We start from the raw sequence: 17398 nt of genomic DNA on the forward strand, positions 1-17398 counted from the left end.
GAAACTTGCCGAAGGTTTCACACTGCCGGGATTCAAATCCAGGTCTCTCGCTTTCAAGGTGAGTGCTCTAACCACTGAGCTACAGGACTCCACACTGTTCCTTCATCCCTTTAAGATTCTATCATCTAGCTTATATTGCCAGATGCCACCAATTGAAAAGAGAAGGGAGCTTCTCCCAATGTCCTGGCCAACAATCCCGCAGCTAAAGTTGGTCTGTGGCTGCCGCATTTCGCCCAAGAATACACAGTGTCTACATTTTACATTTAAAATCCTATGAAGTTCTTTAAAAAATTTTGAGAACAAGCTACATCAAATGCAAGAATTATTCTTATTTACTTGGCACAATAAATAATAATAATAATAATAATCCTTGCATTTGATATAGCGCTTTTCAATGACGTCCCAAAGCGCTTCACAGAACACAGTAAAGTGAATTGACTGTATATTTGTGGGCGGACGCAGCAGCCAATTGCCACAGCAATGTCCTACAAACAGTCGTAGATTGAAAATGACCAATTTATTATTGTTTTTGGTTTTGGAGGGATTATTATTAGATGTGTGGAGTAAGGAAACTTGCCCAAGGTTTCGCCCTGCCTGGAATTGAACTCAGGTCTCTCACTTGCAAAGCGAGTGCTCTAACCACTGAGCTACAGGACTCCACAAAGGCCATTACCCCAGTTTAGTGTCATTAAGAATCGCAAATTCCCAGTTTACACAGTGAGGTGCTCCTTCCCCAGATATCACTGCAGCCCCTGAACCTTCACCGCACTTTGTGTAAGATGTGCAACGCTCATCAAATATGACGAATAAGAAGGATATTTTGCTTCAAAATTATACAAAAATTTATGGCTGATCTTAATAAATTATTTATTTGAAAATTCTACATGCGTAGCTTAATAAATGGAATTTTATTAACTCACTCGTCTTGATAGTTTAAATGTCTTTCAGATTGTCAATGGTGAGTTCAAATGTATCATCTGACCCTGCTGTTATCAACAGGTACAGGGCAAAGAACAGAATTAAGTCAGAGCTTCTCTCTGTCAACATCGTACAAGACAATAGATAGCTTCTGTGCTGAGCAAAGGCAGAGACACAAGTCTAAAAATGCTCCAGACTTTTTCTGCTATGTTATTACATTTCAGTAAGATAAATGTACTGTTTTTATCAACAGTCTCAAACTCCAGGTCACTGCATGGATAAAGCTTCACTCAGCTGACAAGGCAAAGCGTATTTGAGGGGAACTCAGGTTCCATATTTTTTAAATAAGTTATTACCATTTACTATAATTTTAACAATGCAACAAATGGCCCCAACCTGTCCCAACACCAACATGTGTGATTGTCCAATGTAACTAGTCTTGAAACAAGAACTGAACAATTAGACAGCTTTTCAGATAATAATAATAATCCTTGCATTTGATATGGAGTCCTGTAGCTCAGTGGTTAGAGCACTCGCTTTGCAAGTGAGAGACCCGAGTTCAATTCCAGGCAGGGAGAAACCTTGGGCAAGTTTCCTTACTCCACACGCCTAATAATAATCCCTCCAAAACAAAACAATAATAAATTGGTCAATTTCAATCTACGCCTGTTTGTGGGACACTGCTGTGCGCAATTGGCTGCCGCGTTCGCTCACAAATATACAGTCAATTCACTTTACAGTATATTCTGTGAAGCGCTTTGAGACGTCTAGAAGACGTGAAAAGCGCTATATCAAAATGCAAGGATTATTATTATATCAAATGCAACGATTATTATTATTATTATAGCGCTTTATCACTTCTTCGAGACATCTCAAAGCGGGTCACAGAATATACTGTAAAGTGAATTGACTATATTTTATGGATGAAACGTGACAGCAAATTGTACACAGTAGTGTACCACAAACAATCATGGATTGAGTGACCAATTTTTTTTAAAGAAAGTATTACCCCCAGAAAAGCGATTCGCCAATCGTCTAACAACCGGTTCCTACTTACTGCTAGGTAATCAGAGGCATATGGAGTAAGGAAACTTGCCTAAAGTTGCGCCCTGCCGGGAATCAAACCCAGGTTTCTCACTTATGGGGTGAGAGCTCTAACCACTGAGCTCCAGGACACCACAATATTATAAAAAGCAGATTCTTTTTTTCATCAAAGACAGCAGCTTTCTTTTGAGTTTTTATTTCCCTCCAATTGCCCCCCTCTGTTCTCCTGCTCAGGTACAACAACAACAACAACAACAAGATTCCATTTATAAAGCGCCTTTCACGTCAGGAGGACGTCCCAAAGCGCTGCACAGTTGGGTCATGACCCGAGCAGGGGGGAAAATGGTCAGGGTGACGGGAGGGAAGGGAGGGAGCAAGGAGGGGGAAGAGAGTCGAGAGGGGAGCTGAAGGCTCGGTCAAAGAGAAAGGTTTTGAGACCGGCCTTGAAGGAGGAGAGGGAGGAAGCGGCGAAGGCACTGGGGGATAGAGTTCCAGAGCCTCGGGGCTGAGAGGCTGAAAGCCCGACCACCGATGGTAGGGCGATTGGGGCGGGGGACATGGAGCAGACCGGAGCCAGAGGAACGGAGGGTACGGGCAGGTAGGTAGGGGGATAGTAGATTGGAGAGGTAGGAGGGAGCGAGGCCGTGAATGGCCTTGTAGGTGAGGATGAGGATCTTGAAATCAATCCTCTGGGGGATGGGGAGCCAGTGGAGGCGAGCGAGGGTGGGACTGATGTGGTCCCGAAGCCTGGTGCGGGACAGTACACGAGCTGCAGAGTTCTGAATGACCTGCAGCTTGTGGAGGGAGGTGGCGGGAAGGCCGGCGAGGAGAGAGTTCCCATAGTCCAGCCTTGAGGTGACAAAGGCGTGAACCAGGGTTTCAGCAGCGTGAGGGGTGAGGTAATGCCGTAGTCTGGCGATGTTCCGGAGGTGATGGAAGGCGGTGCCAGTTGTGGTGCGGATGTGGGGAAGAAAGGACAGCTCAGGGTCGAACAAAACGCCGAGGTTCCTGACTGGCTTTGAGAGGTGGAGAGTGCAGCCTTGGATGCTGATGGTGTCGGCGCCTGAGGTGCGGAGGCGCTGACGTGAGCCAATCAGGAGGGCCTCGGTTTTTCGTACGTTGAGCTGAAGAAAGTTGTCTCTCGTCCAGGACTCGATGTCGGACAGGCAGGCTGTCAGGACATCGGTGGTCGTGGAGTTGAGAGTAGAGGAGGAAAGTTAGAGTTGGGTGTCATCCGCATACATGTGGAAGTTAACTCCATGTCTGCGGATGATGTCACCAAGGGGGAGCATATAGAGGGTGAAGAGGAGGGGACCGAGGACAGAGCCCTGAGGGACACCACATGAGACAGTACGGGGGGTGGAGGAGAAGCCATTCGTCGAGACAAAGTGAAGACGGTGAGAAAGGTACGACCTAAACCATTCAAGGACAGTGCCTTGAAGGTTGAGGTGGGAGGACAAGCGGTGGAGTAGGATAGCGTGGTCGACCGAATCGAATGCTGCCGATAGGTCGAGGAGGACGAGGAGGCAGAGGGAGCCCTGGTCACAGATGGTCAGGATATCATTGGTGACCTTGACCAGGGCAGTTTCTGTATAGGTATAGGTATGTGTCCAAAGGCCGCTCACATAGTGCACCTCTTTGTGTTCTTAGCCAGTGAATTTCGGCAACGCAACCCTTTTATCACAAGAGAAAGGCCTTCATCCTAACATAAGTGAATGGTAATATTTTCAGACACTAAGGAATTATATGGTAATATTACCATTAACATTAGTGTATGGTAATATTTGCACTTGGCTTAAGCAATTTATAGTAAATTCTGTGAAGCTCTTTGAGTCATCCTCCTGATGAGAAAAGCATGGAAGACATCAAGTGCAAGAATTATTTTTATAGAATTACTATCCTTAGATTTTTGAACAACCATAATACTGAATCCAGGGAATCATCCCCTTCCTTCCTCCCCATCCCAGCCTCCATGTAACAAACCTTCCCAGGAATTCTGTGTTCCATTGCTGCTGCTACCAATCAGAGAGTTCTGTATTGAGTTGGAATCCTCTTTTTTAAGCTGCTATTTAAAAACAAAACTGGCATACCCAAGGTCCAAGATCTTTTCAAACCATAAACACAAGCAAATCCATTTGTTTGATGCAAATATACCATTATGGCACATATAGCTTCTCAACAGTTACTTTGATTTTGTAAAGTTTATAATTTCTGTCCATGCAATCCATCATACTCTGGACAGATTAGATACTGTCTAATGTGCATTGATTATCAAACTCCTGTTGTATAAATGAAAAGTACTGTAAATCATCTTTGTGAGCATTGCAAAGCTCATCTGCTTCAATTAGTAACAGCAGAGATAGCTTTCGAGTCAAAACAATGATAACAGTGCAACCGGTTTTAGGTACCACACACAAACTCTAATGATGAATGATCTATGGTGAAGGGTGGGCAAGGCTCAAATGCTCCTCAACTGGAGTGAGATTGAGTCTGAAGGAAACTCTGTATAGGATCATAGGAAACAAGGATCTACTGGGACAAAGAAAAAGTCCACTGCTAGCTTCTCAGACTTCAACACTGACAGCGGTGTTGAAACAGAGAGGGTCCACAATGCAAATATTCAGGTCTACTCAGACAATAGTAGAAGAAAGGAAATCTTTCTCAAATGAATAACAGAGTTAAGCTGGCTCCCCACAAACCAACAAATCCAATGGCAATTGTAGATGGTTTCTGGGTCAACGAATGAGGCTAAATTAGAGGGATGGTCAAGCTCACTGGCAGACATCAATAGGGTGGATATTTTGGTAATATGATAATTATTACTTGTGGAGTCTTGTAGCTCAGTGATTAGAGTACTCGCCTCACAAGTGAGAGACGTGGGTTCAATTCACGGCAGGGCAAAATGTTGGGCAAGTTTCCTTACTCCGCAGGCCTCTGTTTACCTAGCAGTAAGTAGGAACCTGGTTGTTCAACTATGCAATACTCAAGGCTCGACTATGCAAACTCACTGCTTGTCAGCCTCCCCAACTCCTCCCTCCACAGGCTGCAGATCATCCAGAACTCTGCAGCCTGTGTCCTCTCCCGCACTAGGCTCCATGACCCTATCACCCCCATCCTTGCCTGACTCCACTGGCTTCCCATCACACAGAGGGTACAGTTCAAGATCCTGGTCCTCACCTTCAAAGCCCTGCATGGTCTTGGTTCCCCCTACCTCTCCGACCTCCTAATCCCCTTCCACCCTGTTTGCTCCCTCCGCTCAGTGGGTTCCGGCCTGCTTCACGTCACCCGCCTTGCTCGCCCCACTATCAGTGGGCGGGCCTTCTGCCACTCTGCACCCACCCTCCGGATCTTCATCCAGCAGTCCCTCAGTCTCGACCCCTCCTCCACCACCTTCAAGACCAACCTCAAGACCCTCCTCTTCGACCGTGCTTTTGTTCTCCCTGCTTTCCCCCCTGCCCTCCACACTCCCCCAACCCGACCCTCAGCTTGGGTCTGTAACTCTGTCTGTCCAGCGCCTTGGGACGTCCTCCCGACAGGAAAGGCACAATACAAATGTAATTTTTGTTGTTGTTGTCAGTAGTAGTTTGGCAGATCTCTTCCGGGGGTAATAATCCCTTAAAAAAAAATAATAATAATTTGGTCACTCAATCAACGACTGTTTGTGGGACACCGCTCTGCGTAATTTGCTGCCACGTTTCGCCCACAAAATATACATTCAATTCACTTTACAGTATATTCCGTGAAGTGTTTTGAGACATCTCAAAGATGTGATAAGGTGTTATGTCAAATGTAAGGATTATTATTATTACTTACCATAATTATGGATAATATCCACATGTCAGAATTTTTACCTTAAACGCTCTTAATATCCAGAGGACTACAGGATCACAAGCTTAGTTCAAGTGAGGAAAGTGTTTTAGCCCATTTGATAGCAATGTTTTCCACCCTAACAAAGGCTTCAAGCTGTTTTTAAATGAGTCCTGTATCCTGAATTTAACTACCTGGTACCCAGTAATCTGTTTCAGTCATTAATTACTCTTTGGATGAAGAAATATTTCCCGGTATCTGTCCCTTAAATTGTCCTTTGCAACTGTAAACCCGTGTCCTCTTGTTCTGCTCTCGGGGTGCACCTAAAACTATTTTACAAGGTTTAGTTTCTCAATCCATTTACAATATTACAATATGGTCACTTTCTGAGATGTCTGCTATCAAGATTGAAGAGCTTCTTCTTCTAGGAATAGCTCATTCCTCTAACACTGGGAATCGTCCTTGTTGCTCTCCTCTGCATTGCTTGTTGGACCCGGTTAACCACCTACTGTGGCTTGACCAAAATTGTATGAAGTATTCTAGATGCAGCCTGACTAGAGCAACATGTAGCTTGAATATGATCTGGATTTTAAAATCAATGTCTTTAATAACGTAGCCCGGTATTCTGTTTGCCTTGTTTATTGCTGCTTCACACTGTTTGACATGATGAGTGAAGAGTCAACTGACACCCATAGATCTTTTTCAGCTTCTCCCTTGGAAAATTCTATCCCATCCATGTGTTTCCTATTCTTACTTTCTATATGTTGTAACTTGCCTTTGTCTGCAATGAACTTCATTCGCCAGTTATCAATTAGAGAGGAGCTCTCCATAGGGTAAGATCTTACATCCTTTGACATTTCTAATTTGACTGATTTGTTACTGAACCATTTACAAAGCATTTGACACTTCATATTGCGATACACAAAAACCAGCTACTGAAAATTAAACTTGCAAATTATAGCATACATTTTCGGATCTATTCGCTTTTTAATGTTCTCAGAAGCTCCTTTTAAAATTCTGGCTGCATTCATAGCCAGCTTATTAATGGTTCCTCAAACTCTGGGCAAAGGAAAAGAGCAGAGAAACCAGTTGAGATTCCTGCTCCTGATCACTATCTTATGAAACCCCAACACTAATGGAGGTACCCATGTGTGGACTTTAGGTGAGGGCAGGATTGAGAGCAGGATATGCTATCCATTGCATTCAAACAGCCTACTACCTCTCAGACAATGCTCACACATCAATAACAGGCATTTGAAGAAAGAACAGGAGAGAAACCAGCCCTAGTGGGAAAATATCCTTATGAAAGGAAAGAGGAGAAGACAATTGTTGTTAATGACCTATGCCTGAAGAAACTTTAATTTCAGAAGTTATGCAATTTTAATTCTCACCAATGTTCTCCCTTCTTCTCCTTTTCTGAAAAGATTTGAACTTCTAGTTGAGTTTCAGCATCTCACCCTAGTGTTAATTATTTACGTGAGTATTGACATTACAGCCAGCAGGTTATTCAACAATGAAGAGAGTGAGTATTGCAGCTGAGCTCAATCTTGTCCGCCTCTTCAGTGTCCACATACATGCACCTAGAGCATCGGATACTCGACAAAGACAAGGAATGGGAATTTTGTCCCCTGCTCTACCCGCCCACCATCAGAAGTTTCAACCTTTCTGCCCCAATTCTCTGGAATCCATCCATGAGTCTCTCCAACTCGCTATCTCCCTCACCTTATCCAAGGTTCATCGCAAGACCTACCTCTTTTTGGTTATCTTTCCCCTCCCCACCCCTGTCTTCAACATCACCAGTTTGGGTGCCCAGTCAGTACAGCCAGTAAGCACTTGGGAATATCCTCCTGATGTGAAAGACGCTATATAAATTTAAATTTGTCTTGTATCAGTTAACTGTGACTGAATGTGGATCAAAACTAATGGCTCAGCTACAGAATGAATAAAATCATCAGGATTATGATAATAAATAATAAATAAATAATTACAATAAATAATTGTATCGTATTTGATATAGCAAAGCATATTTCAAAGCAGTTTACAGGATTTACTCTACAGTGTAGTGGCCCTGTATTTTTAGGCGATAACATCTATTTTGGAATTAATTTCTCCTCAGTTTGAGTTTCTTCAGTTACTTCACAAAATGTTTCAGGAACATGTGCCAAAAAGAATTGTGTTGTACTGAAACTTCCGACAAAATATACAACAGGACTGTCCAAACATAGTTGAATTCCCATGGCACCAATTGTTCCTAATACACAGTCCCACATAATTGAAGGATTCAGTGAAGCTTCTGTGTGGAGCTCACTGGTGGAGCCACATTGACCAGGCTAACAGATTTTCATATGACCTTTCTTGCTTTTATAAACAAGGTCAGACCTCGTAAATACAGAAAGATTTTCAAACACTTTATTTGATTTTATAGGTTTTGTTAAGATTGATACACATTTGAGAGCTCTTTTTGAGTCAAACATTGAATGAAAGAAAAGCATAGTTTGATGGTTCCTGAGTATGGATTGGAAACTATCAAGTTATTTACAGGAAACTACTAGAAGCTGCCTTTGACGTTACTTTCTAATACAAAATACATCTATAATTATCTATTTTTACCTCAATAACTTTTACTTCAATAACTTCAAGATTGGTTGACCTTTTGCTAATTATTTGACTTTGGTCAAGTTTGCATGAGAGTTTATGAGTTACTTTGGTAATTATCTGATGATGCAATGCTGTTTCACTTTGATGAAATTCATTCAGTAAAGAAGAATTTGAAGCAATGGGATAAACCATCACACCATGTTGTCACAAAACTATATTAAATGCTGTCTCAGTATTACTGGAGTAAGTCTGAACATTAGCATCAAGTATTTAGAAGTATTTTAGAACATTAGCATCAAGTATTTCCTGTTAGCAGGAAATGAATCATTGCCAATTGCAATTAAATAAACAGGCAGTTTTGTTCATTCATTACCTCAATGGCTCTTTTCCCAACCAGTCTTAATAATCCTACCTTATTGGATTTTGTTTCAAAACTAGACTCTAAATAGTAGACTTTTACAATCCAGCAAAAACAAAAGTGAAAATGGCCAGAGTAAAATGTTCATAAAAATATGTTTTAAACATTTAATGCAATATTTGAGGGTGCACTTAACATAAGTCAGAGTTTTGCAGGAATGTGGAAACAAATGTCTATCAATTATTTGGATAAAAACAGAGTTGACTTTGTTAAATGTTTGGTGAATTAAGATAGTTTCCATCACTTCGCTTCCCCTCAGCTGTATAAAGCAGTAGTCAGATCCCATCTGGAGTACCTCATTAAGTTTTGGGCACCACACCTCAGGAAAGATATATTAGCCCTGGATATGATGCAGCACAGGTTCAGCCAGAATGTTACCAGGCCTAAAAGGGTTAAGTTACAAGGAAAGGCTGCGTATTGTATTCCCTTGAGTTTAGATGGTTGAGGGGTGATTAGACTGAGATATTTAAGATGATAAAGAGATTCAATAGGGTAGATACAGAGAAGCTATTTCCTCTGGTGGGGGAATCGAAAACTAGGGGACATTGTCTTAAAATTAGAAACTGACATTTTAAGAGTGAAATCAGGAAGTATTTTTTCACTCAAAGGGTGGTAGAAATCTGGAATTCTCTCCTCCAAAAGGCTGTGGATGCTGGATCCATCCACACCTTCAAGAGTGAGGTTGATAGATTTTTGGTAGGTCAGGGTATCAAGGGATATGGGGAGAAAGTGAGAAATTGAAAGGATTATTTGAGGTATAGATCAACCATGATCTAATTAAATGGTAGAACAGGCTCGAAGGGCTGACTGGCCTACTCCTGTTCCTATATTCCTACGTTCCTTGCATTATGGCTGCTGAGCTTGACCCCAAAGTCGCTCTATTTGTCAGTATATATTAGCAGAAGTTTGTTGAGGTGCTTCAATGAAGCTGTGGTTGAATCAGATAGTTTAGATACATTGAAGAGGAATCTCGACCTTCACATGAGGGAGAGGAGAATAAAGGAGTACGGAAGGGAGTAAACAAATGTGAAGACTCATCTGGAGTATACACACTGGCATGTATTGGTTGGGCCAAGTGGCCTGTTTCCATACTGTACATTCTTTGTAACTTTGTAACTCTTTGTGATGTGATAAGCAGCTATAAAAATGCACGTTTTCCCCTTCCTCCCTCCGTCATATCATTTGTGACATGATAATGTCATGCACAACTAACTTGGGGATAAATTTCATTTGCGTCAGGTGTTGGTGAACAAACGAAAAGTTGCTGGCAAAAAAAAATTGTTCAGGACAATAGCAACACCAGAACGTTCACATGAAAGCATGCATGGGATGAAATAAGTGGACAAAATAGACTATGGGAAAACTTACAGAAGGAAGTGTATGTGGGGTCAACTGCTTTGTATTACAGCAATGCTACATTGGTATCTATTAACAACTTCCTTAAACACAATGTAATTCCCATTATAGTGATAGAATAATATTTTTAGGAGCAATCCATGTCTGGTACTTGGGGCTGTGTAAACTAAAGCAGAATAAGTAAGTTAATGGCAAGTGTTGGATTACAGTGAAGGCATGTTTGCAATCACATACTACTGGAGCACTCAATGTCTCGAAAGAAAAACACTGCATGTCCGGATCAGAATGCACGTCTTCAATGTGACCATCCCTAGGCTAGAGGAGCATAGTAAACGTGGCTACAGGGCCAGTTTTGCAATGAAAGTTAATGAAATCCGTGCAAAATTGCTTTCACCAGGGACAAACCAAACAGCATCAGTAGTTCATCTTACTCCATCTATCGGGTTGCAGAGCTTTGGAAGTAGATGTCAGAGTATACATCTTTTTAATAAAATAACAGAAATGTTAATACAATGTTAAGAAACTTGTGTCATTGTGGTATGTGGAATGATTCTCTGCAGCAGGATGCAGAAAGTCAGGCTCACAAATTTTACTGAGGTATTACACTAACATTTTTAGCAATATCTTCCAGTTCATTTGTTAGTACCTGGAGTTGTTTCACAGCGATGTGTTATTTTTCCCATCGCTTTGCTGAATTGACAGCACTCTCAGTTCTGGGTCAGTGGGCTATGAAATGAAATCCCACAATATCCTAGGCTGACATTCCAGTGCAATACTAATGGAGTGCTGTAGTGCTGATGGTTCCGTCTTAGATGATGCAGTGGATCAAGATCCCATCTGCCCGTTTAGATGGATGTTAAAGATCCCGTGACATTATTTAAAAAGAAGAGGCACTTCCCCCCGTTTACCAGGCCTACAATTTCCCAAATTAATCGTTCATTTCATTTTGATTTGTGAAGCCTTTCAGTATTGTAAAATGGTTGCTGCATTTGCCTGTCCAGTATTTACCCTCAGACATGATGTCTCTCTCAGGAATGCTGTGTCTCTCGGGGATCCTGTAACCTCTAATGTTAACGAAGAATCATTTTGAAGGAACAGAACTGGATATCAACAAGCTATCTCAGAACAGGAACCCGAGGCCTGAAATTTCACCTGGTCTCAACCTGATTCCCAGTTAGTGGTCACCAGCACAATTTCAAAAAACACGCAGATATTTCTTACCTGTAGTTTTGCTTTTCACTGGCCAATTGAAACTTCTCATAAAAGGAATATGCTCGGTTTCCCTCCCAGTCTCTGAGCTCGATTCTTAAAGAGTATTGGCGCTGGCTAGTTAGTAGGAAGATCATCTCATTTCCTAGCCAGTGTTCACCAGCTAGACTGCCAAATCCCTAGGGAAAAATTCATACAAATAATTAAACTTCAGTCCAAGTAATGGCAATTCTGGATGTAAACTGGAGTTTAACGTGTGAGTTCCAACGGGATTGCTTAATAAGGAATTGTTGTCTTCTAGTCCTTGTGCTGAAACTTTTTACACAGTGGATGTGGAATTTATTGGTAACTATTGACATTTGAATGTTAATACCCTCAAAAAGTATTTTATTTATTATTAATGTGTACTTACAATAAAACAACCTTTAAAAATACATTCAACTAGCAAAGATGAAACACAGTGCACGTTGTGGAGTAACAATAGATTATAAGGAAAACTATAGAATTAACAGATTATAGAGGTTAATGGTATTCTCAATGGATTGGCTTTTCAATAAACTACAATTGATCATTCACCTCTTGGCTTTTTATACAATACAAAATTATATTTGTATAGTGCCTTTCACGTCAGGAGGACGTTCCAAGGCGCTGGACATCCCAAGGGGTATAGATCACACATTTATGGGACATTGCTGTGTATAAACTGACTATCGTTTAGTCCACAAATACACAGTCACCCCACTTAACAGCAATTACTGTTAAGCATTTTGAAACATTGACATCATAGACCCTAGAGCAAATGCAAGGATTATTTTATTATGAAAACATTAGTTTCATTTTTTATGTATTTATTCTAAGATCAACAAAAATCACTTTCTCTACTTCCCCAGTGGATGAGTTTGTAGTTTTAACCATATCACGTACAGTAACACAAAATAGCTTCCTAAGTGTAAATCACATAAAAAGAAAACATTGACAGATATTCCATGGAGATCTACAAAACCCAACTTTAAATATAGGCTCGAGGGCTGGAAGCAACAAAATCTTAAAGTTTTCCTCATTCTGCTGCAATTGAACAATATCCACAATAACATGCACATTTGTAGCTCAGTTATGTAACAAAACAAAATTCTGTGTGGTTTATATAAACCCTTGGATTACATCCATTCTAGACATCTGGAATACTACAAGCTTTATGAAAAAAACTCGGAGTTGGTTGTTTCCACTGTTAGAATCACTGTATTCTGTAGCTAACATTGTTTTGAAACCATTCCCAGGATGTTTGTGTTTTATAGTTATGGTTTTTATGTGGTTTAAGTGAAACCACCTTGGGCTTTGTATAACTCTCAAACTAATCCAAGGCATGTTTTTGACAATGCAATAAATTATTCCTAAAGTATAAACTGTAGGTGTATATCAGGTTACTCTGCTTCCAGACCTTTTTCCCCGTTCCACAACTCTTATTTGGGTAGCATAGATAATTGGGAAAAAGAAAACCATAAAGCTTTCCATTCCAGAATCAGACTTCACTGAAGAATAATGCTGAATAAAGTTTTCCTTAGAGGCATACTGGGATTTATTTTACATTGAAGTAAGAATACTTCCCCTCCAAACACACACACCTCAAAGGACTCAATGCTTGAGTAAAGGCTCTAGACTTATTTTACCAAGAACTAGTCAGTAGCAGGTGGTATGCACTTGCTAAGTTAAAAGATTGAAGTACATTTTCTTTGCTGCATGCTAGCTTTATAACTTGAAAGTTAATAAAAAAAGTTAATACAACTTTTTTTTTACCTGAATCAGATTAGTGCAACTGATTAGCGCCTGAATGGTTAACCACATTAAATTCATAGGAGAAAAGGGAATAGAGGAAAATAGGATGAGTGGAGACTCTTGCGCAATACAAACAATGGCATGGACTAGTTGAACCAAAATGGCCTGTTTCGGTGCTGTACAATCAGTATAATTCTATTTATTTTTTCCTCTAGTCTTTTTGACACATGTCGACATCCACAGGCATACTACATCCACCGAATATGGAAGGCGCTAGGTCAAATGTAAGGATTATTTTATCTGGGGAATTGTTGGCCTGGACACCGGGAGAAACTTCCTTCTCTTTTGGAATAATGAAAGATGTTTTTTTTCCCCTCCTGACAATATTTCACTATATCAGGATTTGTCTATATAATACAAATGACTGGTTGAGTGATACTGGCTGATGAGAACACATGTAGTTTGGCTTCAGATACAAAGAAAAGGAAAATCAACTTGAAATGGCTGCATTCTTGGCATTGATTCAAGGAATGACCGAGGAAAAGAATAATTGAGTCAAAGAGTCCCTGAACAAAAGGAGAGGTCCTGTGCTTTGATTTCTGAGACTGTGAACGTGATTTGAATCTGACAAAACAGTTCACAACATGTATCACAGACTCCTGCGTGACCCCAGAGTATGATTGCAGCCTATGGAGGTTCCGGATTCCCAGCAGGAGATCAGAGTCTCAAAGGAGTTCCACATGATAGGCTAGAGATACTGTTAGGAATGAGTAATATTTAATATTTAATTATAATAAGAATCCTTGCATTTAGTATAGCACCTTTCACGTCTTTTAAAGGACATCTCATAGGTTTTACTGTAAAGTGTAGTCATTGTATATTTTGTAACAATAATAGGCAAATGTTGGCAAATGTAGTAGTCAAACAGCAACTTGCGCACAGCAATGTTCCGCAAACAGCTATGAGTTGAGTGATTAATTGTATCTGGGAGATTGTTAGCCAAGTCTATGTTAAATCGACGTTAAAGCTTCCATGACTCTGTTCAAACAGAGAAGGGAGTTTCTGCTGATGTCCCAGCCAACAATCCTCCAGATAACTTGCTTGTTCACCTCATGCCCCTGTTTGTGGGACCTTGCTGTGTCAAACAAAAACAGTCCCCACCCTATACAATGATTACTGTAAATCACTTTAAGATATTTTAATGTGGTAGTTTGAAATACAAGTTTTTTTTTGTAAATGCAGATGCAAGTGAACTTTTTAACTTGGATTGTAAACCCTGAACTGCAGAGCACAGGCTATAAACATAGACAAACCTCAAGTGAAATGATACAAAAAGCACTCAATAGAGTTGATCCAATCCCTTCCCGGTCTCACCCCTCTCTACTTATACCATCTTCTCCAGGCCTGCTCTCCCATTCATATCCTTCACTATCCCTACTCCAGTTTATTGCCCACTTCTCAATCCTCCGTTCAACTATCAGTGTCTGAGTCCTGCTCTCTGAAACAACCCAACAGCCTTAAAATAAAGACATGTCAAAGCGCTTCACAAAATTTATTGTAAAGTATAGTGGCAGTGTAGTTTTTGGTGAAGGTGGCACTTAATTTGCCCCAACAATGTCCCACAGACAGAACCTTAGTTTAATGTCTCATCCAAAGTGTTCCCGCAACACTGTATTGGAGTGTCAACCTAAGCTGTGAGTTTCAAAGTCCTGATATGGGGCTTGAACTCATAAATTTCTGACATGAAGGTATGACTACTCTTGTGATGTGCAGATTGGATCCTTCAAACAAGTGTTGTTTAAATATTTTTGTAGCAAGGCAGTTGGTGGCTATAGGGATGAATAAAAGCAGAGATATCAAATTTCTATTGAAGACTCCTGTGTGGTCAGGATTGTGGTAACAAGTATGTACGTAAGTTAATACCCACTTGCATTTATATAAGAATTTGTAAGTAGCACCAACATCAACAACAAGTTGCACTCTTCACAAAGGAACATCTCAAAGCATTTAACAATAACGTAGTTTGACGCTGAGCTGGAGAGAGAGGGGAGATACTAGTAGGCATGGTCGAAGAGGAAAATTTTCTGGTGTGATATGAAGATGGTAGAAGAGGCAGGCATGGTGGAGAGATTGAGGCAGGGAATTCCAGAGGGTCAGGGAATAATGGCTGAAAGCACGGCTGCTGATGGTGGAGCAGTTGGTTTGAGGAGCGTGCAAAAGACTAGAGGCAGCTGAGTGAAGAAGGCAGTTAGAGGAGTGGGATGTGAGCAAGTGGAAGAGATAGGGAGGTGCCAGGGCATGAAGATGTGTGTGAGGATTGTGAAATCAATTTGTTTAGCAACAGAGAGCCACTGGAGCCTGGCAAAGACTGGGGTGATGAGGTTGCTGAGTTTGGAACAGGTGAAGATATGAGTAGCAGAGTTCTGAATCAGTTAGACTGTGTGAACAGTGGTGCTGGGGTGTCTGGCAAGGAGTAATTGGAGAAATTGAGGCAGAAGATGGCGAAAGCACGGATGAAGGTTTCAGCAGCGTTGGGTGTGAGAAACAAATATAACTACAAAATACAATAAATAAATACAACAAATGTCTAAAAGAGCTTCCGAAAATAAAATTGGTCAGACAAACATGGCAGCTAATCTGCATTCGTAGATCAAACACACAATAAAAATGGAAATCAGAAATGGAATGAATTTCTTATTTTTATAATTGTTTTGTTCAATGCACATTCAGGTTTCCAGCAACATAGCTAACAATCCATTAAACAAAAGTAAAATATGTATAATTTACATAAATGCATGCATGCTGCCCCAAACTGTGTGTCAAGGAATAAATCTGCCAGGAATTTACATTACCAACACTGACCTAAGAAAAAGTATTTAATTTAGGCTTCCACTGCGACAATCCCTGAGGGTGCACTTATTAAAATGGATTGTATCAAATAATACGGAATACAGCCATCATGGTATTACTCAAGCAAATATCTAGGAAATGTTTTGAAATTATCTTTCTGTTTTCAACTGCAGCCAGACACTGTGGCTACCCATTTCCTTGTGGCTTGTGACGTGTCTTTGCTCTCACCAGACTTCCTCACTGAGACATTTTCCCTACATTTATGTAAGTTCTGACAAATCTCACCTCAATACTTCCAACATGCATGTTGCTCCAAACTGTGTTATACTTAATTAACACTCATAGGGGAGGGGGGTGGGTGGGAGTGGGGGAATTTGTAACATTTGGAAACAAATTGAATCAAAAAGAATTTCAATGGATAATTATCAACTGGTTTCAAGTCTGAACACTCTGCTGCTTTGGTACAAGTTCTGCAAAACCTTCTGAAAATCATTTGGCCACCCTTTTAGGTAATAGTTGAGCAGGATCGTGAGAAGAATATAATGATATAAGAATATTATTATGAAATTAATATAATATAATGAAAATAATATCCTGTCCGTTTGATATACAGCCTGCAACAGATTTAGTGTAATGCAAGTTTAGTGACTTCGTATCTAAAGGCAATCTTGGCATCTAATTTGTACACAAACATCATCTTAATAATAATTTTGACGTGAATGACCAATTTATCTGGAGGAATTTTGACCAGGCCAACTGGAGTAACTGTTTTCAAATAACATGATGGGATTTTTAAAATCCAGCTCAACATCAGACAGGACCTTAGTTTAACATCTAATGTGAAGGACAATCTCCCTATATTATGCTTAAATGCTTATACTATGAGCTCAAAGTCCCGACAAAACACTTGAATGCCCCAAATTCTGACTCAGATTCGAGTGGTTATATATGATATGAGTGCTGCTTTATAGGATCCCAGCTGATTTGCAACGATCAATGATAATTGGGAGCACAGAGACCTTTGGGCTGAACCATTGTGCCAGTGCTCTAATAATTATCACATCAAACACATCTGTATCCAGTGAGCAGCTAGCATGGCACAGACATGATGCGCTGAACTTTCTATGAAAGCATTTCCTCACATGCTCACCATTTTATATTCTTTCCAGGTTCTTTGAAAATCAACACTGCCATCTTTTCTGTGTTGTATGACTGTCCAGCCACCCCCTGCAGTCTCCATATTACAGTACACCTGCAAATATAAACAATGGCACATTCAGACCTTAGTCAAAGCAAGTTGAGGTACATAGTTCCTATTCACTCACTGATTTGCATGACTACTATACAGCCAGGTAGACTTTCAATGGGACGTGTAACTTACATCTAAGGTTTGTGACTATTATCAACTCAGACAATAACATTGCA

The 17398-nt window shown here is 40.6% G+C and overlaps 1 protein-coding gene across 1 annotated transcript in view; it reads right to left on the reverse strand.

The window, feature by feature from the left end:
• LOC103184590 (angiopoietin-1) overlaps positions 1-17398 on the reverse strand; it is a 155087-nt gene that overhangs the window by 15419 nt on the left and 122270 nt on the right. The window contains exons 6-7 of the mRNA XM_007902688.2: positions 17124-17225; positions 11363-11529 (exon numbers count right to left, since the gene is read on the reverse strand). Coding sequence (XP_007900879.1) covers positions 11363-11529; positions 17124-17225 — 269 coding nt within the window. The remainder of the gene's footprint in view (positions 1-11362; positions 11530-17123; positions 17226-17398) is intronic.

This window comes from Callorhinchus milii, unplaced genomic scaffold (assembly GCF_018977255.1).
Source record: "Callorhinchus milii isolate IMCB2004 unplaced genomic scaffold, IMCB_Cmil_1.0 Scaffold2, whole genome shotgun sequence".
Classification (NCBI taxonomy): Eukaryota; Metazoa; Chordata; class Chondrichthyes; order Chimaeriformes; family Callorhinchidae; genus Callorhinchus; species Callorhinchus milii.